The sequence below is a fragment of the Lactuca virosa genome, chromosome 4 (genome assembly GCF_052849685.1).
Source record: "Lactuca virosa cultivar CGN04683 chromosome 4, Lactuca_virosa_CGN04683_v6, whole genome shotgun sequence".
Lineage (NCBI taxonomy): Eukaryota > Viridiplantae > Streptophyta > Magnoliopsida > Asterales > Asteraceae > Lactuca > Lactuca virosa.
Genome location: NC_136429.1, coordinates 69,687,221 through 69,712,008, shown reverse-complemented (window position 1 = coordinate 69,712,008; position 24,788 = coordinate 69,687,221). Strand labels below are relative to the sequence as shown.

Genomic DNA, 24,788 nt, shown 5'->3' with positions numbered 1-24,788 from the left:
CTTAACGATGATCCAGTCATCTAGCAGAGTATAGATACAACCACAGACTATTCTAGAAAGTCCAATGGAATGCTAGCAGGCTCGGAACCTGTAGGCATTGTGAACGATGTGTTCACCAGATGTACTCTAAAAACCATGACAACTATGGACTTAGTGCCTTACAAATGAACGTTGACAACTATGGATTTAGTGCCCTATAGACGGATATTAGCAGCTATGGAATTAGGGCCTAACAGATAACATCGACAACTATGGACTTAGTACCTGTTGGATAAACCCTGACAACGATGGACTTCGTGTATATTCCTTAGGACAATCCTTAGGAGTGAATGAATGATGAATATATGATTCTTAGGGTTGATCCTTAAGAATAAAGAAGATAATGGGGATGGGAAGTTGGGTTAATAGTTTGATGATTAAACATAATAACTATATTATTGTGGGTTGAAAACCCTATGTACTCACCAGGTTTCCCAACTTGGCTCACTCAGTTTATTTGTATCACAGGTATCGATACGAAAACACATTACACCGAGAGATTAAAGGAGATGTAAATCATTAGTGTAAATGAATGTAAGGTCTGTTTATGCTTATGTTTATGTATTGACGATGAGATCCCAATGTTTTAATATAAATAAAATATATTTATTTGGAAATGCTTTGATAATATTATTATCATGTTTTTATGGGAACAAATTCCGCAATACTACTCTTCAAAAAAAGAATACTCTGATTTTTAAATAAGCATAAATAAAAATTTTAAAATGACCGTGAATTTGGGGATGTCACAACCTCTAATGGTTCACACCCAAAAGACAAGAACCCTATAAACTTTAGGAGAGAGGTTGGAATTGGTTTTTTGTAGCCTTCCAGGAGGTATGTGTGGAAGAAAATATAAGCACCCAAAGGTTACAATATATGGTTGTGGTGGTAATAGGTAACCCTGATTTGAATCAATTAAATATTAAGATTTAAATCATGTCCTTATCTGTTATGTGGATTGGTTTTGGAAGCCTCTTAAGTACCTCCCAAAACCATCCACTATATAGGGCTTTTAGAATGTTTTCAACTATTGAACAATTAACACTCAATCATTGTACCTTCAAATTAATTCCAATTAATCCCAAATTAATTATAGTTAATTTCAACTAGTTTCCAATTAATTTATTAACATGTAATAAATTAATAAACTATTTTCTCAATTTCTTAAATCATTTATAGTTTTTCTTGCTCTTGAAGGCAACCCAAAAAGAACTTTGTCGTTATTTCCAAAGTTACACCAATTAGTTATGATACTGGACACATATTTCCAACAATCTCCTACTTGGACAATTCATTAACTAGTATTGGTCAAATAGACTTTGAATAACCAACAAAATGTGCCTTCCACAACAAATGTTGAACTCCAATCTTATCAAGAACTGGCCCTTAGATAAGTGATCAATTATTCCTTTGTTTATTTCAAGATATCATTGTGGACTGGGTCATGGATTATGAATCAACCTAACAGTCCATCAGTATGTTTCTCGATTTCTGATTTATGATGATCAAATCAGACTACTAATCGAACACATCAATTAAGTCTAGGATAGGCCTAGCACATGAATATCATCATTAAATCACCGAGGGGCCCACAATATTGCCTTTCATATTATGGTGAAAGGGAATAAATAAGCCTCGACTACATAGCTTTTGTTTACGAGCCAAATCATGCATAAACTTACTCGTTATGGCCACCAGTTTCGAATAACGTTAAAGTAAGACTGATACAAAACCAACTCATATCCAAAGAACTCAAATGTCTTTCTGTTTTAAGAATAAAAGATATTATCGTCTCAGAATTACTCGTGATTGAATCCATGAAGTAATCTTTCTAAGCGTGGGTTTCTCCAATACTTAAATCTCTATTAAGCATTCATGAACGTTAGTCGTAATCTCCATGTTATGTCTAATTTCTATAGACAATCTACTAACACTTCACAACAATTTTAACTCAATACTCACTCCCAATAGTACGACGGATTGTGGAGTTTGAGTAAATTAATACTTGAGAAGTGGGGATCTAAACATGCAAAAATGAAACACAATATAAATTAATTGAAAATGGTAACACACTTGAATATAGATAAATCTCTATTATTTAATCACCATAACAATTACAAAATTTATTCTTTGTTCTAAATGTTTCAACTAATTTAACTAACTACTAAAATTTACATAATCTCTCACACCTATGCTCCTAGAAGGCGATGTCGCAGTGACCATAAACATGAACAACCCCAAACACCTTATTAATGATTGTCCCGCATAATATATCGTGAAAAGAACCTAAAAAAAATCGTTCATAAGTATTGAATGTGTACAAAAACAACAAAGACTTATTTTGCAAAAAAATAATATTAAGGACTAAATATGCAAAAAAAAATATTAAGGACTAAATGTGTATAAAATGAAAAATATATGACCCTTTTAAGTCATTTTTTACGGCTTACCTGAAGTAGCCGGTTATAAGGACTAAATATGTACAGTTAAACAAGGTGATAGGGTAAATGTGAACAAAAAAAACTCAATGATCAAATGTATACAAATGGAAAAGTATATTACTCTTTTAAGTCATTATCTCAAATGAAAAAATTATCGTGATTTTTGAGATGTTACATTATCAGTAAATTTATTTGTGGTTGAAATCTACAAAATTGACATGACCATCGTGTATAAAAATCGTTAAAATATATCGATTCTTAGTCCACTTTAACACTTCGATTATTGATATGATTTAAAAATATCTATGTGAATGCTCTCTAAAATAGATATATCAAATTTATATGTGAATTCGAACAAAAATTCCCATTTATATGTGAATCTAACTAAATTAAATGTGAATCTACGTAAATTCACTTGATTTTTTTTGACGATCTAACATTTTGATCATACACAAACCAAGTTACTGATAATCATAGGTGAATTTATTCAAATTCACATGTGAATGATCAATAATTACTGGGAAAATCGAATGTAATAAGCATTTACATGTGATTTTTTTAAATAAAAGTTCGATACAGATCAGATTCAAATAAAATTCAGATATAAAATTTCTTATTTTTTTCATCAATATGATTCTATATTTAAAAAGTATCAAATGTATGAATTTTGATATATTTATTATTTTTTCTTTTTGATAAAACTAAACCTTAACTTTTCAAAAAAAAAAAAAAAAACACATAAAAAACAAAGTGAAAGATGACGAAAGATTATGAAAATTGGTATATTCAGTTATTTTTTCTTCGATAAAAAAACTTGGCCTAAAAAAATTAAACGAAATGAATTTTTTTGTTATGATCCGGTGTATCCAATGTACAAAATCTACAACCATTCCGTGAACCGTTGATTGTTATGATTTTCAACGCTAACGATTGGTTGTTTAGTTCATTATTAATAATGATTTTCAATTGAAAATAACTTTATATATATATATATATATATATATATATATATATATATACTATAATAACATAATTATATTCATTAATATATTTTTCCAAAAATTGTAGCTAAAATATATACAACGTATGGATATTCATCTAGTTTACTAATATAAATAAAACATTTTTTATAATTTTGCAAATTTAAAACACATGACAATTTCAATAATATTTGTATTTTACAGACACACGTACCTTTTATATATTTTTATTATTATATAGAGAGTATTTTTGTAATTTTGTTTTATACTATTAAACAAGAGTAATTTTGTAAAATAGAACCACTATGCCGTTTTTATTTCCTATTATTCTATAAAGATCAGTTTTGTTATTTTATTATTATATAAATACTATTTCAAAAAAAAAAAAAAAAAAACTATTTCTATGACTTATATCATTAGAACAGTTTATATAGATAATAAGAGAAGACCTTTGTAGGAAAATATAAGGGTGTTGATCGGGTATAACTTTCAAGTTTCGGGTATTTTAGTTGGGTAGCTCGGGTGCGTTGATATGATATAACTGAACTGAATAAAAATCCAGGTAATTGATTACGGGTAATTTGGTATTAAGCGAGGTTTGGATATTTCAGGTTAACTATAGGTTTTCTTAAAAAAATGGTGTATATAATTTTGGATTATTAATATTTTCTCATCCTTCCTTTGTTTTAATATGATGTTTTATGCAGATTAAATAGAAACTAGATGTAAAACCCGTGTATTACACGGGTTGATTAAAAAAATAAAATATTAAAATATAAATAATAAATATTTTTCAAAATAAAATTTTAAAATAAGGAATGAAAAAAATATTAATTGCAATTTAGTATAATATTTATTACATTTGATACTTTACATATATAAATATAAGTATTATATGACTTTTTAATTTTAAAAATTAAAAAAAACTATAAATTAACATATGAATATTATTTATTTAAAAATAATTTATTTAAAAATATGACAATTGTCAAGTCAAAATTATCTTATTATTATTTATTATTACAGTGTCAAAATTATCTTATTATTATTTATTATTACAGTAGAAATAGTAGATATTATAGTAAAAATAGTAAGATGTCAGTGAGCAGAAAATAGAAATGTCATTTATTAGTTTCAAACTTGTTTTTGGCAAATTCCACACCTTCGCTTGTAACGAAGCTTTTTTGGGTGGATTCAAGACCCTATTTCAACCGCAGTTGATTTGAAACCCAACAAAATCGTTGATAATGATGCATACTCAATAAAGCAAGTTTAAACCCAAAATATATCCCCTTTTAACAGGAGGTGGTGGATTGGAGGATCTTCCACCGGCCGACGTGACGGAGGGCACGGAGATCGAGCGTACAATACGGAATTTGATTAAGGTGGAATGGGTTGATCGATTTAGTTGGATATCACTATATTTAATGATGAAATTGGACCATCGGTTGATTCTGGACAATTCATCAACCATCCTCTACCTATTCCACCATAACAGGAATCAGAGAATCAACAAACCCCACCAATTTCATTTGTCTTTGTGGGAATTTGGGAGAAGAATTTTTATGGGTTCTTTGTCACTTTCGAAATCGACAGTACATACAAACACCAAAACAAACCACATTAACATAATTCTTAATCGATTCTTCTCCTTCCCATTAATCTCTCTGTAAAAATGGATCAAACGAACACCAAATCTTCCAGTACCAACAAAACGGGCTATTGTCTTCCAACCATCTCCAATCGATCCGCAATGGGTGACTTCAAGCGTGTAAAGAGCGCTAAAGATTTATTAGTGAGCTCAAGTAAGTCATCCCAAATTTCCCAATCCACTATTCTCTTTGCCTATCATAATCGATTGCGTTGTTGAATTCCGGCACTGTAGGTTCGGAGGATGGAAGCAAAAGAAAAAAGAATCCACAAGTGGTGTGTTTCGGAGAACTTTTGATCGATTTTGTGCCCACAGTCTCCGGTGTTTCACTGGCGGAGGCTCCGGGATTCAAGAAAGCTCCCGGCGGTGCTCCGGCGAATGTTGCAGTTTGTGTATCAAAATTGGGAGGATCTGCAGGTTTTCTTGGCAAGGTTGGGGACGATGAATTTGGTCGCATGTTGGCTAACATCCTCAAAGAAAACAATGTCGATAACACAGGAATGAGATTTGACAAACATGCAAGAACCGCATTGGCATTTGTAACCCTAAGATCCGATGGAGAGCGTGAGTTCATGTTCTTCCGCCATCCAAGTGCGGATATGCTTCTCACAGAGGCAGAACTCGATACAGATTTGATCAAAAAGGTACATTCAATCATCCATTTTTTATGGCTGCATGTTTTGAAAGATTAAATTGTGGCCGATTTTTATTATTTGACCAGTCAACAATCTTTCACTACGGATCCATTAGTTTGATTGAAGATCCATGCAAATCAGCTCACTTAGCTGCAATGAAAATTGCTAAAAAAGCAGGATGCATTCTTTCATATGATCCTAATTTGAGACTACCTTTATGGCCATCACCTGAAGCTGCTCGAAAAGGCATCATGAGCATTTGGGATGAAGCAGATGTTATCAAGGTGCAAAATTTCATAGTGGGTTGACTTTTTTTGACTTAAAACTTTAATGGGTTTTTAACTTTTTGGGAAATTACAGATTAGTGAAGATGAAATTGAGTTCTTGACTAGAGGTGATGATCCCTATGATGACAAAGTTGTCTTGACCAAGCTTTTTCACCCAAATCTTAAGTTGTTGATTGTCACTGAAGGTCCTAATGGCTGTAGATACTACACCAAGGTTATTTTTGTCAATTTAACACGATTTTCCATTGTTGGATTATCTTAATTGATATCATTACATCAATTTGTATGTTTATTTTTTAGGATTTTCATGGGAAAGTTGGTGGTGTTAAGGTGAAGTGTGTTGATACAACGGGTGCAGGTGATGCTTTTGTTGGAGGACTCCTTCTCAATTTAGCTGCAAATACTCAATTATTCAAGGTTAAACATTTTTAAAAAATTGGCTGAAAAAATTCATTTTCTGAATATATTGATTTTTAAAAGATTTATGTTATGCCCCATTTTAGGATGAAAAGAAGCTGAGAGATGCATTGAGGTTTGCAAATGTTTGTGGGGCCATTACAGTTACAGAGAGAGGAGCGATTCCATCATTGCCTTCGAAGGAAGCTGTTCATAAGAAGCTGGAGGAATCAGAATCTAAATAACACGTGTCGTTTTTTTTTGTTTGAAATTAGAAGAAATGGTTATTAAACTGTCTTCTACAAGGTAGAATATGCTAAAGAAAAAACATGAACAAAAAACAGAAATTTGTCTCATTATTTTTCTTACTTTTGTCTATGTAATTATTGTATATGTAACATGCATGAAGTAAATGAGGATTTAATTTGTTACTTTCCTTTAACTATGCTTATATTTTCTTTATATATTTCTACTGACTTGTGGAGACTGATGCGTACATGTGTGTGTCAATCGTAAACATAACAATTTTCAACAATCAAAATGAGATTTATAATTTGGAGAAATATGTGTAGAAAAGGATTAATAAAGAACATGATACCAAAGTCATTGTATTTCATAAAATCCATCAAAGGATGCAACCAACTAAGACAACATGAAAGATCAATGATGCGATCAACATTATGTGTTCATATGTACAAGAACCAAAATTCCATTCGGTTCTCCATGAACATTTTCTCGCAAGTCAATGGCAAAACATAGATTTTTGATACCAAACACAAATAACATCTTTATAGATATATAAATGTGTTGCTTTATGGATATTTTAACCATCATTTTTGTCTATCAAGCTTCATCCTTTTTTCGGGTAATCCAATAAACAATTCTGTTTCGACATCTGAACTTTCTCCACATTCAATCATTTGCAACATGGGTCGTTGTTCATCAATCTTTTCCTGAGTTTGGACTAGACACTGAAAGAGAGATTCGAGTTCATTTATGTTGTTTTCATTTTTCATCTATAATTTATAAATTTAGCATTTTTTTAATTAAGCAGTATACATATGACTATAAATCGCATAATTATAGCCCCCTGGGATCCTAATGGTTGAGATGCAGAATTCCACACATGAGGTCTAGGGTTCAAACCATAGCACACCTAAAATACTGCTAGTATTAATTATGGCCGTTTACATGGACCGCTTAGATGGTATGGTTTGCCATTTTTTTTAATGTCAGTTAAACCATAAAGAGTAACGAATAGAATAACCTTACCTTTGAACTTAGCATTGCATTTTGAGATGCTAACAATCCCTCCTGAAATTTTTTAGAAGTAAATGGTATATATGATGAGAGTTCTAGAAATATAATTTATATGTTTGTGGGATGTCTTGCTAATTAGTGGGTGTTTGACATTACTTTTTAAAATAACTTATTAGCTTTTTAGCTTTTCAAAAAGCTAATAAGCTAAAAAAGTGTTTGTGTATTTGAAAAACACTTTTTAAAACAACTTTTTTGATATGAAAAAATAAAGCTTTCAAAAAGTTGGAAAATCCTAACTTTTTAGCTTTTTAACTATTTTACTCTTAAAAAGCAGTTTTTCTTATCCAAATACTTTTTAAAACCAACTTTTCCTTAAAGCCATAAGCTAATAATCACTTTTCTTAAAAAACACTTTTGTGCTAAAAAAGCTAACCCAAACATGTTAGATGAGTTAAAATGATGCAAATAGGTTTAGAAGAACTTAATAAGGTGAAAGAAAACGAAAATATAGAATTGTGATTTATTGAGTATATATGAAAGTGTAATGTTACTAAAAGTAAATGATCAACTCATATTTATGTATTGTACCTTTGCTTGTAGTTCCTGAATTTGTTCATTATATACTTGCATCTGAAACACCAACAATTAAAGTCAAAATAAATCAAAGAATTTCAAGATCAGTTGAAACAAAATCAGTTTTTGAGAGTCAACTTCTCATTCTTTTGTGTGAAAAAACTCAACCTTTCGAGCACGAATGATGGATACACTCCTCTCTAGCTGTTGTTCAAGCTTTTGTAGTTCATCAATGGTGCATGATCCTAGACCTTCTCCCAAAAGTTTCCTGTAATAAAGTTTTAAGATGTTAGGATCGATGGTTTTATTGTAGCTTTAATTTAGAACCAACAATTAATCTTAGTTTCATAACTACATGTGTGGTGATTTAAAGTTCAATTAACATATCCAGAACATGAAATTCTAACCTTTTAGTTATTTCCAGGAGTTCTATCTTCTTTGCCATACTTTCTGTTTCATTCTTCAAATGTTGCCACTGAACACAATTGAGGACAATAAGTAACACTTCCAAAAAGTCAACTATGACTTTGGAATTTTAAAAACATTGTTGTTTTTGTAGTTACAGTCGATTTAATTCAAAGCAAAACAACATTTTCAATCCAATTTTGTTCAAAAAGTTCATAGCATATGAAGGAATTTTAATTTTGTGACAGAATTTAATTTATCAGTACTGTAAAGGGTTTAGGGTTGAAAGACCAAGAACACGATGCATAAGAAAGAAGACATGTCTATGGAGACAGATTTGAACCTGAGCATCTTCTACACTCGAAGAATTCTCAGTTTGAACTTCTTTTACGTGATTCCTGTAACGTTCGATAGTGTCATCCATGCTGAAAAAATTACAAACACGAACATTAGGTGTAAATGACAACATTTTCTCTATTATTAACAAATTAATAGATGGAAAATATATTAAAATTATGTCGTATAGTTGACACCCAATATATAGCTTAGTCTTTTGACATATAGTGTTACATCACTTATTGAAGGTTATGTAAATAACGACTCAAAGGGCGACAAAATAGTTCATTGTTAAGGTCAAATTTTAATTACTCGATAGAAATTCTTCGCTTGACCATAGAATACAATGATTTAAGTACAACTTTTATTATTAGCAAGTCATATTTGAACATTTAAGTGATAGTAACATAATTTAGTTAAACCATACATTAATTAGAGGAATATTGCCATATAGTTCTAACTAACACCCATCATCTATGATTCTGTGTTGTATTAGTATGGGTGGAATGGTCTGCACGTTGTTGACTAACTATTAGTTATTACTAAGACCTAATCTCTTGCTTACGACCTCTATTTTTGGAAAAATAATGTTATTTCATGCTAAGATTTATATAAAACATAACAACTTTGTTCAGTTTTATTTATATCAATTAGAATAAAGTAATTAATTATAAATTAATGGTCAATTGAAGATAAAAGGAGAAAAGCAATTTGATGGAGAAAATGTTGTTATATTTCACAAATTGCTTGATAAATACATAGCGATTGTAATTTTACAATAACAATACAACTCATAGAATTTTATTAAAGAACAAGCACATTCGATTATTCACTCCATTCAAATATATAACCAAATTGTAAAAAAAAAATATATACAACTTAGTCAACTCAAGTGTCTTTTAAAATTGGCACATTATAGATCTACAAATGCATCTATTTTATGTTGGAAGATATCTGTAATTAATTCATCTTCAAACTGTGAGAAGAATTGCTTCAACGGAGAAAAATATCCATTTTGTTTCTATAAAAAAATTACTAGTCTGGATCAACTGAAGTGTCTTTTATTTGTCAAATTTCAAGCTAAATTTCATTATTTTGCTACTTATGAAATATTGGATTTGGTGCAAGAAGAATTTTAACAATTAAAAGTTGTTAATCTTAATTTAACATGCAATTTAATAATATTTTAGATCTAACTTAATTAGTACATTAATTAACAATATAATATATGTTGTACTATAATCATATATATTTAGAAGTTGATTCTTTCTATGGTAAAAATCAGAAGAAAAGCAAAAGCTGATCACTTTCTGCGTTGAAAAGAAGTTGGAATATATGAAACAAACCACTTCATGTTATAATCTGATTGAAACATGCTTGGCAAAGAGTAGTTGTAGATCTTTCTTAATTGAGTCATTCACAAAATGTCATGAAAAAACAAGAATCCCAACAAGGAACAAGTGAAAATTTGTCAGAATGTTTTTAATAATTTATTGACTAACATCTAAAAAAAACCATTTTAATTCCAAAATAGCTTCTCAAAAGAAGTTTTAGTCGGAGTGGATTCGAATTAAAAACCCTTTGAACAAGATTTAATTGCAGTGAAAGAAAGATAGAGAGAGAAATGGGGGTCGACTATATACAGTGTCTTTCGCCCTAACTGATCTTAAAATATTATTAACTGTTCACGTTAAGTGACGACGAACTCCAATATGTTTACACCATAAAGATTCCTATTCGTAACCCTAAAAGTGATAAATTGAACCAAGTTTTAGATCTAAATATTTTTGTGTTTCTGTGTTATTCTAGTGTGAGTTAGAGGAGGAGAAGAAGAGAGAAACCCTAAGGTTATTAATAACCTAGACCTATACTATAAAGGAGTTAAACAATACATATAAAACATATATACATATATACCACATATATCTGTGTATATTATATGTATGTATGTATAGGTATATGCATGAAAGAAATCAGAAAGAAAATTTTAAATCAATCAACAATCAGAAATAAGCGAAAAGGATGACACCTTGAGCTTGCGAATTCACAGAGCTTGCCTCTTGGAGAGAAGATAATCAAAGCAACTTGAGCATCACAAAGCACAGAAAGCTCAAAAGCTTTCTTCAATAGACCATTTCTCCTTTTGGAGAAAGTCACTTGCCTACTTGTAGCGTTTTCTATCCTCCTCATCTGGGTCTTTCCTCTCACCATCTTTGGTTTCTTGAAATCGACCTAATATTTCAAGAAAAGGAGCCCGTATTAATTAAGCAGATCAAGATCCATTAATAACAAAATCTGAGAAGCTTAATCAATTTCGTGAAGCGAAAAGCAAAGTTTCTGAAGGTTGCAAGAGAGCAAAAAAGGTGGAAACTTTGTTGCTATATATGGGTATTTCTATAAGGAGATATATATCAAGAAAGAAAAAGAAGTTACTAGAGAAGCAAACCCCAGATTGGTGTTCTTGAGAGAGAGAGAGAACTTGTAGAGGGTATCTGGAAGTAGAGTGTGATTGGGGGAGGAGTGGTAGGCCTTAAAATGGCTATTTACATAGGTAAGTTGGAGCTGATTGATTGGTTACTCTCTCAAGTACTCTTTAAAAAGAAAGAGGATTGGAAAATAAACTCACCCGATTTAATGCTAAACACCTATTTCTACACTTGGAAAATACAATCCGGATGAACAAGTTGTAATGCATTATTTACAAGTTCCAACACGTTATGTATGATTGATCAAGTCAATAAAACAACATAAAAAAGTAAACTACCTTATTTTAACCACCTTCCCCATTTGTATATGATGCATAGAGGCCCTAACCTTTTTATTTATAATGATGGAGTACAGTCCTAATCATCCAACACATCTTATAACTGGCATATTTCATTTGGGTTATTTATTAAAGATCTATTCACTAAAACACCATAAAAGATTATTTCATATTTTAAGATAAATATAGTTTTTCTGGCTTTTAAGAAAAGGACCACTAACCCTACCAAATCCAGTTGCCAGTTCGTATGAACTACTTTTTCTAAATACTTATATGGTTATTTTGATATATGAACTTATTCTGCTAAGTTTGGGATTGCCCAATGGAATTCACGATAACATGTTTTTGTAATGTAAAATTGAACAAATTAACATAAATAGATCATAAAATGTTAATATTTATTTATCTAACAAGTTCATATACATATTACCAAAAGGATATATATATATATATATATATATATATATATATATATATATATATATATATATATATATACACAACAAAAAACCTAGCCTCTAGCGGCGACAAAAGGCGTCGCAATTGATTCCAGCTGTCGTCGCTAATACCTTTAGCGACGACATGTCGTCTCTAAAACGTCGTCGCAATACTCGTAGCTAATAGTCGTTTGTCGTCGCAAATGACGTCGTCTCTAATACATGTCGTCTCTAATACTCCCGTGTCGTCTCTAATGCCGTCGTCTCTATTGATATTCCGATGACCGGACAGAGTTTTTCCGGCAAAGCTTGCCGGAGTTATGTGTCGTCGCAATTAGTCCACGTCTTCCCTATAGGTGTCGCTGCTAATGTTTTTTTTTTTTTTTTTTTGAGAAAAAACATATTTTTTATGATATTATAGTTTATATCATAAAATACAGATTTGATAAAAATAGATAAATAAATACATACCACATTACATAAAACATCAAACATACAATATTACGTATCTAATAAATCCTACATAAACATCTAATATATAATCCATAAACTATCTAATAAATCCAAAATAACATCATCCATAACATAAAACAAGAAATATTATGTTTCTTCGTTTTCGTCTTCGTCTTCCCCATCATTGTTTTCATTGTTGTTGACTTGGTTTTTAAAGGAGCGGATAATGTCTCCAATGACCGTCACAAATGCTGGGTTTTGAAGAAAAACATTCACATCAACATCCTACAATTAAGTCACAAGCACATTAAGTCATTAACAATTCAACAAACTATCAAACCATTAAAGCACCAAATGAATTAAGTTGTTTACAATTTAAGTCACAAGTACCTGTGTTGGTTGCGGTGCTTGTGACTGTGACTGCCATTGGGATGGAGCACTTGTACCCGCAGCTGAAGAAAGTTTAGGCCCAATGCCTCTCACATGCCCCCTTCGTGTACCCAACACCTTCTCAAATATTGCGATCCAATCAATAGTGTCTGGATCACCACCAAAGTCGGCTATGTGATGAGTCTGTAGAGCAACCTCAGCAACTAAGGCATTCTGTAATTCACAAAGATTGTTAATATACTTTAAAACTAACACAAAAAAACCAACAATCTACTACGAGAATTTGAAGTAATAATAACTTACATATTGGTCTTCAACCAAAGGATCAACAAATTCCCATTTTTTATTCACATGCGCACCAAAGTCGGCTAGTAATGTTGTTTGTATGTATGAACATGATTGTATACCTTTGCTACCCAAAGGTATTGAACTGGATGAAGGAACTTTTATATCTATACACATACACATAATATATAACTAAGATTCAAACGACCTTCGGACAAATAACCGATACCCTAAGTCCACAACCAAACAAGGAACAGGAAGCAAGGCGAGCTATCAGTCCTAAGTCCTTTCAATCCTACTTATATATCTATATCTATATAAATATGCATTTGACAAAGTATAAGTTTAAAAGAGTTTGAATAGAAAGTATTTAACATGTAAAAGCATTTGATAACCATTTGAAGTAGTTTTGTTTGAATAAACAGCTAATTAAATAGCAAATCCTTTGTTTGACAGTTATTAATCACAGGTGATTGATATAATAACTATAATGTTTCAACTTGTATTCCCCCCCATAAAAGCATTTAAAATCATTTAAAAGGTTGATTAAGGGGTATGAACTCACCTGTAGTGAGTGGTTTGGATGAACGGATGGTATAGGATGCTAAGTGTCGAGTGAAGACTTGAGCACACACACGGATACTATTTAACATATAATGACACATATATATATCCAATTAGTCATTTAACAACTAATTAACCAAGTTAAGACACCCTAGGACATGGAAAACACTTTGATTCAAGTGCTATAAGTACCAAAGGGTTGCATCTAAAGGTTGTAGAGCTTTGCTTTTGAGTTTACGGTCCAAGAGTAAACTCTCCATGAGTTTACGGCCTAGGGTTTGCGGCCCTAATGGGTTTACGGTCGTAAACCCATGGTAACTTCTACCATTTTGTGTTTTAAGGTCTTACAAGTCAAGGTTAATTATCCTATGATCAAGTCCAAGCCTTAGGAAGTAATAGTGGCACAATTGCACCACTTCTTAGAGTTTACGGCCCATGGTCATTTCCCATGAGTTTATGGCCGTAAACTCCATGTGTTCTTGATTCTTTTGATGTTTAAGGTCCTAAACTCTTCAAGGAAGTGATCTAGACTTGTATCCAAGGCTTAGGAAGGGACTAGGGCTCACTATGCCCCCTGTATTAGTGTTTACGACCCAAGAACATTGTCTTGGCCGTAAACACCTTATGTACTTGTGCTTCTTGATGTTTTCTAGTTGATTAACAAGTGAAACAAGCCTATATCAAGCCAAGGTACGAGTACTTACAATATAGAGGCTTGTAAGGGGGTTCACGGCCCAAGAACACTAGTGTGTGTTCTTGGTGTTCTTGGTGAAATGAAGAACACTTGAAGATCTAAGAAAATGGAGAGATTTCATGGATGAAATCATGTAAGATCACTAGATGATGAAGGATATCAACTAATCAAGGCAAGAAACACTTACTTTCTTGAAGATCTTGAAGAAAAATCGGATGATACTTGAGAGAGAATGAGTTCTTGGCTTGAAAATGGTAAAAATGGCTAAAAATGACTAAGTGTCATTTATATACCCTTTAGGGTTTACGGCCCTAACACCATTTTTCGGCCGTAAACTCCAAACTCTTGGAGTTTTGGGACTTAAATGTTACACAATGACTCTCAAGTATACTTCCTATAATTACCGCTTGAAGTACTAGGCTTTAGAACACTCAAACTGACACCAAACAACTTAAAAGTTAGCAGAAACAAATCTGACTTTTATTGAAGTGAATGGTTGTACAAGATAGAAATTTCGGGTTGTCACATCATCCCCCCGTTAGAAAGAATTTTGTCCCGAAATTAGAGTTTAAGCAAATAAGTAGTTACAAACAACTAAGTAAAAAGATGAGGGTATTTCAGTTTCATTTGATCCTCTCGCTCCCAAGTGAATTAAGGTCCTCGCTTGGCGTTCCAGCGAACCTTCACTATCGGGATACGGCTTTGCTTTGTTTGCTTGACCTCTCGGTCCATGATCTCTACAGGTTCTTCCACGAAGTTGAGGCTCTCGTTGATCTCGATCTCGTCGAGTGGGATTACAAGAGTCTCGTCGGACAAACACTTTTTCAAGTTTGAGACGTGGAAAGTAGAATGTATGTTATTGAGTTCGCGAGGTAAGTTGAGTTTGTAAGCTACAGGGCCGATTCTAGCGAGAATCTCAAAAGGCCCTATGTATCTTGGATTTAGCTTTCCATGCTTTCCGAAGCGTATCAAGCCTTTCCAGGGTGAGACCTTCAATAGAACACGGTCGCCCACCTGGAATTCCAACGGTTTCCTTCGTTTATCTGCGTAGCTTTTTTGTCGGTCTCTAGAGGCTTTCAATCGTTCACGAATCTGGACGATCTTCTCTGTCATTTCCCGAATGATCTCCGGACCGGTGAGAGTGCTGTCAGGAACTCGTCCTTTAGCTAACTGGGTGTCACCTACCTCAGCCCAACACAGAGGGGATCTGCACTTTCGGCCATAGAGGGCTTCAAATGGAGCAGCATTTATGCTCGTGTGGTAACTATTATTGTAGGAAAACTCGACAAGGGGTAAATGAGTATCCCATGCCTTCCCAAAGTCGATCACACAGGCTCGCAACATATCCTCCAAGGTTTGGATAGTCCTCTCACTTTGTCCGTCGGTCTGTGGAGGGTAGGCTGTACTCATATCTAGCCTAGTTCCTAAGGAACTTTGTAACGACTGCCAGAACCTCGAAGTGAATCTACTATCTCTTTCAGAGATAATAGATATAGGAACACCATGCAGTCGTACGATCTCCCTAATGTAGGTTCTTGTTAGCTTCTCCATCTTGTCAGGTTCTTTGATAGGCAGGAAGTGTGCGGACTTGGTTAACCTGTCTACGATCACCCAAATGGTATCGAGACCACCCGTTGTCTTGGGCAACTTGGTTATGAAGTCCATCGTGATCCGCTCTCACTTCCATTCCGGTATCTCCAGCTGTTGTAGTAAGCCTGAGGGTTTCTGGTATTCGACCTTAACCTTGGCGTAAGTAAGGCATTTACTTACGAAGGTAGCAATCTCTGCTTTCATGTTAGGTCACCAGTATAACTTTTTAAGATCCCGATACAACTTATCTGACCCTGGGTGGACGGAATATCGAGTGTTGTGAGCTTCGGGCATGATCAAGTCTCTGAAACCACCGTGTTTCGGTGTCCAGATTCGATCCATGAGATATAAGGCTCCGCCACCCTTGACTTCCAGATTCCTATTCATCCCTCTCAGGGATTCACCCGCCACATTTTCAGGTTTCAAGGATTCGAGCTGAGCTTCCTTGATTTGTGTGGACAAATGTGAATGGATAGTCATAGTCAAAGATTTGACTCTAAGACCAGAGTATTCTTTCCGACTTAGGGCGTCAGCCACTACGTTGGCCTTGCCGGGATGATAACGGATTTCACATTCGTAATCACTGAGTAGCTCGACCCACCGTCGTTGTCTCATGTTGAGCTCCTTCTGGTCGAATATGTGTTGTAGGCTTTTGTGGTCTGTAAAGATAGTGCTCTTCGTACCGTATAGGTAGTGTCTCCAGATCTTCAGAGCAAACACAACCGCTACCAGCTCAAGATCGTGAGTGGTGTAGTTGACCTCATGTGTCTTCAGCTGTCTCGAGGCATAGGCGATGACCTTACCTTGCTGCATCAGAACACAGCCGAGCCCTTGATTTGACGCATCGCAATAGACAACGAAGTCTTCTATTCCTTCGGGGAGAGATAGTATTGGTGCGGTGCACAAGGCTCGTTTCAACGTTTGGAACGCTTTCTCTTGCTTCTCTTCCCAGTCAAAGGCCACGCCCTTCTGGGTCAAAGTCGTAAGAGGTTTCGCAATACGAGAGAAGTTCTGAATGAACCTACGATAGTAACCAGCGAGGCCTAGAAATTGGCGAATTTCTGTAGGCGTCTTTGGTGCTGACCAGTTCTCAATGGCTTTTATTTTGGAAGGGTCCACGTGTATTCCTTCTTCGCTAATCACGTGTCCTAAGAATTCGACTCTTCGGATCCAAAATTCGTATTTCGAGAACTTCGCATAGAGCTTCTCCGATCGTAATGTTTCTAAGACCTGTTGCAGATGTTGACTATGCTCCTCCTTACTACGAGAGTAGATAAGTATGTCATCGATGAAGACGATGACGAACTGATCCAAGTAAGGATGACACACCCTATTCATTAAATCCATGAATACCGCGGGCGCGTTGGTTAATCCGAACGGCATCACTACGAATTCGTAGTGTCCATAACGAGTTCGGAAGGCTGTCTTCGGAACATCCTCCCCTAGCACTCGTAGTTGGTGATACCCGGATCTTAAGTCGATTTTTGAAAAGAAGTTCGCCCCTTGAAGTTGATCAAATAAATTGTCTATGCGAGGCAGAGGGTAACGATTTTTGACGGTTAGTTTGTTGAGCTCCCTGTAGTCGATGCACATACGAAACGATCCGTCTTTCTTCTTGACGAACAAGATTGGAGATCCCCAGGGTGAGAAGCTTGGTCTTATATAGCCTTTGCTGAGCAGTTCGTTAAGTTGACCGGACAGTTCTTGCATCTCTGCAGGTGCTAGACGATAGGGCGATTTGGCTACTGGGGTAGCCCCTGGAACTAAGTCGATTCTGAACTCGACTTGACGTTGTGGAGGTAATCCTGGGAGTTCTTCTCGAAAGATGTCGGGAAAATCGCGTACTATTGGAATGTCCTTAATGTATTTCGTTTCTTGGCTCACATCGACCACATGAGCAAGGAATGCACGGCATTCCTTTCGCAAGAATTTCCGGGCTTGAATGCTCGAGATGAGGCGAAAGTTAGTGTCAGGTTTGTCGCCGTAGATTACTAGAGTTTCGCTAAACGGCAGATTAAGGCGAACAGCCTTTTCATAACACATGATGTCGGCACGATGAAGACTCAACCAATCCATGCCGATAATGATGTCGAAACTTTTAATTGAGACCGGCATGAGGTCGATCGAAAATGAATGGCTATCTAGTGTTAGAGTGCAACCTATGTATATGCAGCTAGTACTCTCTGTCTTTCCATTAGCCATTTATACAGTGAACGGTACTTTAAGTGCATGCGATTTATTCTTAAGTAAGTGAGTAAATTTCCGGTTCACGAAACTCCTCTCCGCTCCACTATCAAACAAAATGCATGCATAAGAGTTATCGAGGAGAAACGTACCAGTGACCACTGTGGGGTCGGCAACCGCTTCCTCGTGGCCTATAGCCAGAACTCTTCCCACTCCACCGGCGATCCCTGCCTTCGGGCAGTTTCTTTTGTAGTGGCCCATTTCGCCACAATTGTAGCAGGCTTGGCCCACTGCAGCGTCGGGGACTTGGTTGACTGGCCTCGCCGGAGCCTTGCAGAAACGGACAGTGTTCCCCTTCCCGTTACAATTAGAGCACTGCATTTCCCGGCAGGCTCTGATGTGGTGGAAGTTGCATCTGTTGCACTTTGGCAAACTTCCAGCATACTGCTTTACCGGAGCAGTAGCGGCAGGTGCTATCGCAGCATGAACTGCCACGACCTGCTGCTTTTTGGCAGCCTTCTTCTTCTTCTTGTCATCCCAGAATTTCCGCTTGTTATCAGCGGCTTTGGAGGGTTCTGAGATGGCTAGGGTTGTTGTTGCTGCTGGGGTACGGACCCCACGGTCAATGAGCCTCTGTGCCAACCTCTTGGCACTATCGAATGTAGTGGGGTTGGAGGCTAAAACATTCCCCTGAAATGGAGGCACCAGCCCCCATATGTATCTCTCTATTTTCTTTCCCTCTGTGTGAACCATGTTGGGACAGAGGGCCACCAGCTCGCTGAATCTGGCAGTATAGGAGACTATGTCGGAGCCCTTCATGGTTAGGCTCCATAGTTCTTGCTCCAGTTTCTGGATTTCGCCCCTCGGGCAATATTCTTCAATCATTAGCTCCCTCAGAGCTTCCCAGCCCATGACATTTGCCACTATTAGAGATAGTGACTTGACATGGCTATTCCACCATGTTAGGGCTTTTGCCTCGAAGGTGCATGCAGCAAATTTGACTCTGCTTCCTTCCGGGCATGAGCAGATCTCGAAGATCGACTCTGTCTTTTCGAACCATTGCGAGAGGGCAATGACTCCGCCAGTCCCTTTAAAGGACAGTGGCTTGCAGTTGGTGAAGTCCTTGAAGGAGCACTCTCTCAAGCGTACAGGGGCTTCACCGTGAGTAGAATGAACGGGAGTTCCACCTCCGGTGGTACTTGAAGAATGATACTGAGCCATGGTTGTTGCCACAGCCGCAACTACTGCAGCATTTAGAGCTGCCGTATCAATTTGAGGAGTCGGTGGTGTTGAAGTTACCGGAGGATTGCGTCTCGTTGATCAGCGCGGAGGCATCTTTTAACTAAAAGTTTACAAAGATGACAATACGGGTAAGAATAGAGAAATTGATGAGAGTGACTCATGGACTAACTCTCCATAGCCCAACAATACAATTGAATAGTATGATTGAATGTAGATCTAGTACTAAAAGATGATAGCATTTGGATGATAAATTCCATGAGACTAGATATCTGTCAATTATACTGGTATTACAGATGTAACAAGTTCGGGAAAAACGACCTAGAAGTAGGTCTTACATCAAACCAAGATGGGAAAATTTTGACAGAATTAAGACAAAATCATGACTTAACAGATCTAAGGTCTTCACAAAGATAGGAAATTAAACTAGAGTTTTTACATAAACTAAGTTATATCCCAAAAGAGAAAGTTGAGTAGGCTCTATCTACGACGGGAGCCACTAGAGTGAGTCCTTGATTCTGACAGACGGCGCTCCATGTCTCTCATGCGCCTTTCTGTCATTGCTTGACGAGCTCGAAGTTCTCTGACTTCAGCTCGGGTTTCAGTAAGTTCTCTCTGTAGAGCTGAATTATGGATCTGAGTCCTTTCATGAGCAGACTCTAGCTGACGAATGCGTACTGTGTTAACGCCAGAGTTGGCGTCAATTTCCACGACTCGGTCGATGGCTGCTCGACCTTGCTCGGTGTTCCGAGAAATCCTACGGACCATGATGGGCAGGACTTGGTCAACTGAACCTCCCTCGCTTAGGTTGTAAAAGCTTCTGTCTCCATTTTAGGGAATGGGCTGACCCTATTCCTGACTCCATCTGTTCAAGTTTGTGGCCCACAGAGGTGTGAGTCCTTGAAATGCTGGACGAGGGTTCGGGTTTGGAGCTACTGGGGGTAGGTTGTTGACTTCTGGCTCTGAGTCAGAACCATCAGAAAAGCCTTCAACGAGGTGATCATCCAAAGGGATTGGATAATCATCTTCTGGCTCTTCTTCAAGCCATCTTGCATTGCCTTCGTTTGGGAAGTATGGATCTATGGGGATATGGAATCCAGCCATGATATCTACGAGAGAAAAGGGGTATAAGAAATAACTAAATAGACGTACTAATTAGATAATTATAAGATGATCTTTATCAGTTACTTCAATACTTGTTTAGTGCATACCAATTATATGTACTCAAAACAGGATAGACCTTCGAATAAGTGACCCTAACTGTAAGCCCACAACCAAACAAGGAACAGGAAGTAAAGCAAAGATCACAGATTCTAAGTCTATGATATCCTAGTTACATATAACCTTAGCGTATCCACTCAGCAACTATTGACATACTAATAAAGACTGTTAGCTCTCAGAAAAGTAATTATAGTAACACAAAATACTCCTATAGTATTTTAGGTTTATGTTCTGTTCTAATGTTTTCATTGTAGTATTGTTGGTAATTTTTTAGACTTGTTTCAACCTCACAACCACTCTTAGGCACATGCTAGTCACTCCTCGGAAAATATAGTTGATCAGGCTATATCATTCCCAGGGTTGACCATATGTCTCTAAGTCTAATTGTGTTGCCCAACAATCGTAATACTTTTGTTCTGTCCTGGTGACACTGATTTTAGTATGAATACAGGTATGTATACTTAATTAAATATTTTATTATTTAAAAGTATATACTCTTGGTCAGAGTATTTTAATCCCGATGTGTTTATAGTTTGTATATCTTTTATGGGTTGATATACTCGATTCACTATAAACGATGCTCTGATACCAATCTGTCACACCCCAAAACCGGAACGACGGAAACGTTCAGGGGTGGAGGACGTCATGTACAGTATCACAACAAAGAATAGTAGTAAACAAGCAACAACATCATCCATTGCATTAATAATATAATTTCATACAAGTGTGTTCTGTAAAGTTATAAGACACCAAAAAAATGTATATCAAAATATGAGATGAGTCTTGAACGTACTCCATCTTCTCAAAGCCTGACATCGGTACCTGTCTACTGATGACCTGAGAATACAAGTTATTTTGAAAGAGTTGATCACCTTTAAAGCTGGTGAATTCATAAGTATTTTAGTGTCATTGTTTGTATGAAAGTGTTTGTATGTACTTGATGTATAAGTTTGTAAATGTTTGTAAATGTTTGTATCTTCTAGAAAATCCTATATTTTCTACTAAACGTAGCCTTCTACCAAGGCATCAAATGAAATGTGTGTTTGTTTCTTGTAAAAGTGTGTATTTTCCCAAGTATGACTATCATTAACCAAAAATATAGTTTTACATTACTTTTTATGTGACAAGATCACAATGTGAATGCAATGGGGAAATAATAAAGTACTGTAGTGTTGTATTATAGTAACTACTGCTATACTACTTACCTTAAACCAATTGTTATTTAAAGTAACATGTGATATGCCTGTACCATACTACCGACTAAAACACGACGATGAAAGACGTCGGAAGAAATGACATTTGGCACCCGTAGACTTGCAAGTCCCACTGTAGCGAGCAACAAGGTGTAGGATAGTCAATCTAGTATAGATCTATACACAAATTCAACGCTCTCCTTCTAGGAGACTCTGGATACAAAACGAGCCATGACAGGTGATGCCATGCCCCGTTACGTGGCTCACATAAATGTTGTAATGTTCTTGTATATGTATTGTATGTTCTCTCTCTGTCTAGTATGTATGTATGTTCTCTCTGTATGTTATCGTTTGTTTCTCGTTATAATATTCTCTATCTGTATGTTATTGTTTGTTTCTCATCATAGTATTCTCTATCTATATGTTATTGACTCATGTATGAACTGACTCATTGTATGTTTCATGGTTCTAGTAATAGTATTAGTAACTTCCTAAACTATACCTATTATAGTGTACTAGTAATATTATTTGTATGTATGAACATGATTGTATACCTTTTTTTTGGGAAAGAGGTGATTGTATGTATGAACTGATTGTATACCTTCGCTACCCAAAGGTATTGAACTGGATGAAGGAACTTTTATATCTATACACATACACATAATATATAACTAAGATTCAAACGACCTTCGGACAAATAACCGATACCCTAAGTCCACAACCAAACAAGGAACAAGAAGCAAGGCGAGCTATCAGTCCTAAGTCCTTTCAATCCTACTTATATAACTATATCTATATAAATATGCATTTGACAAAGTATAAGTTTAAAAGAGTTTGAATAGAAAGTATTTAACATGTAAAAGCATTTGATAACCATTTGAAGTAGTTTTGTTTGAATAAACAGCTAATTGAATAGCAAATCCTTTGTTTAACAGTTATTAATCACAGGTGATTGATATAATAACTATAATGTTTCAACTTGTATTCCCCCATAAAAGCATTTAAAATCATTTAAAAGGTTGATTAAGGGGTATAAACTCACCTGTAGTGAGTGGTTAGGATGAACGGATGGTATAGGATGCTAAGTGTCAAGTGAAGACTTGAGCACACACACGGATACTATTTAACATATAATGACACATATATGTATCCAATTAGTCATTTAACAACTAATTAACCAAGTTAAGACACCCTAGGACATGGAAAACACTTTGATTCAAGTGATATAAGTACCAAAGGGTTGCATCTAAAGGTTGTAGAGCTTTGCTTTTGAGTTTACGGTCCAAGAGTAAACTCTCCATGAGTTTACGGCCTAGGGTTTGCGGCCCTAATGGGTTTACGGCCGTAAACCCATGGTAATTTCTACCATTTTGTGTTTTAAGGTCTTACAAGTCAAGGTTAAGTATCCTATGATCAAGTCCAAGCCTTAGGAAGTAATAGTGGCATAATTGCACCACTTCTTAGAGTTTACGGCCCATGGTCATTTCCCATGAGTATACGACCGTAAACTCCATGTGTTCTTGATTCTTTTGATGTTTAAGGTCCTAAACTCTTCAAGGAAGTGATCTAGACTTGTATCCAAGGCTTAGGAAGGGACTAGGGCTCACTATGCCCCCTTTATTAGTGTTTACGACCCAAGAACATTGTCTTGGCCGTAAACACCTTATGTACTTGTGCTTCTTGATGTTTTCTAGTTGATTAACAAGTGAAACAAGCCTATATTAAGCCAAGGTAAGAGTACTTACAATATAGAGGTTTTTAAGGGGGTTCACGGCCCAAGAACACTAGTGTGTGTTCTTGGTGTTCTTGGTGAAATGAAGAACACTTGAAGATCTAAGAAAATGGAGAGATTTCATGGCTGAAATCATGTAAGATCACTAGATGATGAAGGATATCAACTAATCAAGGCAAGAAACACTTACTTTCTTGAAGACCTTGAAGAAAAATCGGATGATACTTGAGAGAGAATGAGTTCTTGGCTTGGAAATGGTAAAAATGGCTAAAAATGACTAAGTGTCATTTATATACCCTGTAGGGATTACGGCCCTAACACCATTTTTGGGTCGTAAACTCCAAACTCTTGGAGTTTTGGGACTTAAATGTTGCACAATGACTCTCAAGTATACTTCCTATAATTACCGCTTGAAGTACTAGGCTTTAGAACACTCAAACTGACACCAAACAACTTAAAAGTTAGCAGAAACAAATCTGACTTCTATTGAAGTGAATGGTTGTACAAGATAGAAATTTCGGGTTGTTACAGAAACACAATAATAACCTAATTAACTATGGTCCCAAAACTATTGAATATAAATAAAACACTTATTATTTAATCACCATATTAATTAGACTTTGTTAATTGTATAATGTTTCGATTAATCAACTAAAAACTTGAATTAAACATCAGTCATGCCATGTTATAAACATGCATACTATGTCTCTATATGGTCATTCCTTTGTGAGCAGATCAATTGAACATAATTCCAATGATGCTCATATCATAATTCCTTATCCTTATTTTAAGTGTAAGAATTCCAAATTCTTGTCACCACTAAATGTGTTAGAGCCCAACCTTACATGCAATATCCTTTTTGTGATGACATGACATCAAAGTCACCGAGACTTAGCCAACGATGTCACAAAATGCTACTTTGAAACTTTGTTACTAAAACAATTTCATGGTGATGAAGTATCAAGTTCAAGGTAACTCCTTGAACACCTTCCTTGCGTTAAGGTTTCTAACTCACATGCAGGTTTCATTAACCAAC

The 24,788-nt window shown here is 35.5% G+C and overlaps 2 protein-coding genes across 3 annotated transcripts; one reads left to right on the top strand and one right to left on the bottom strand.

Moving 5' to 3' along the window:
- Positions 1–4,619: 4,619 nt before the first annotated feature.
- On the top strand, positions 4,620–6,845 carry LOC145105291 (putative fructokinase-7). The gene is made up of 6 exons (XM_079042417.1): positions 4,620–5,268; positions 5,349–5,758; positions 5,836–6,033; positions 6,110–6,250; positions 6,337–6,453; positions 6,540–6,845. The coding sequence occupies exons 1-6, from the start codon at positions 5,139–5,141 to the stop codon at positions 6,675–6,677; spliced, it is 1,134 nt and encodes a 377-aa protein (XP_078898543.1). The 5' UTR covers positions 4,620–5,138; the 3' UTR covers positions 6,678–6,845.
- A 183-nt stretch (positions 6,846–7,028) lies between these two features.
- On the bottom strand, positions 7,029–11,611 carry LOC145105292 (MADS-box protein SOC1-like). 2 transcript variants are annotated; one of them, XM_079042419.1, is made up of 8 exons: positions 11,453–11,490; positions 11,036–11,238; positions 9,014–9,095; positions 8,673–8,740; positions 8,434–8,533; positions 8,281–8,322; positions 7,705–7,746; positions 7,029–7,403 (listed from the first exon to the last, which is right to left on the bottom strand). In XM_079042419.1, the coding sequence occupies exons 2-8, from the start codon at positions 11,215–11,217 to the stop codon at positions 7,263–7,265; spliced, it is 657 nt and encodes a 218-aa protein (XP_078898545.1). In that variant the 5' UTR covers positions 11,218–11,238; positions 11,453–11,490; the 3' UTR covers positions 7,029–7,262. The 2 variants fall into 2 exon arrangements, with proteins under 2 accessions (XP_078898545.1, XP_078898544.1); XM_079042418.1 differs by having other exon boundaries at positions 7,030–7,403; positions 11,440–11,611.
- Positions 11,612–24,788: the final 13,177 nt, after the last annotated feature.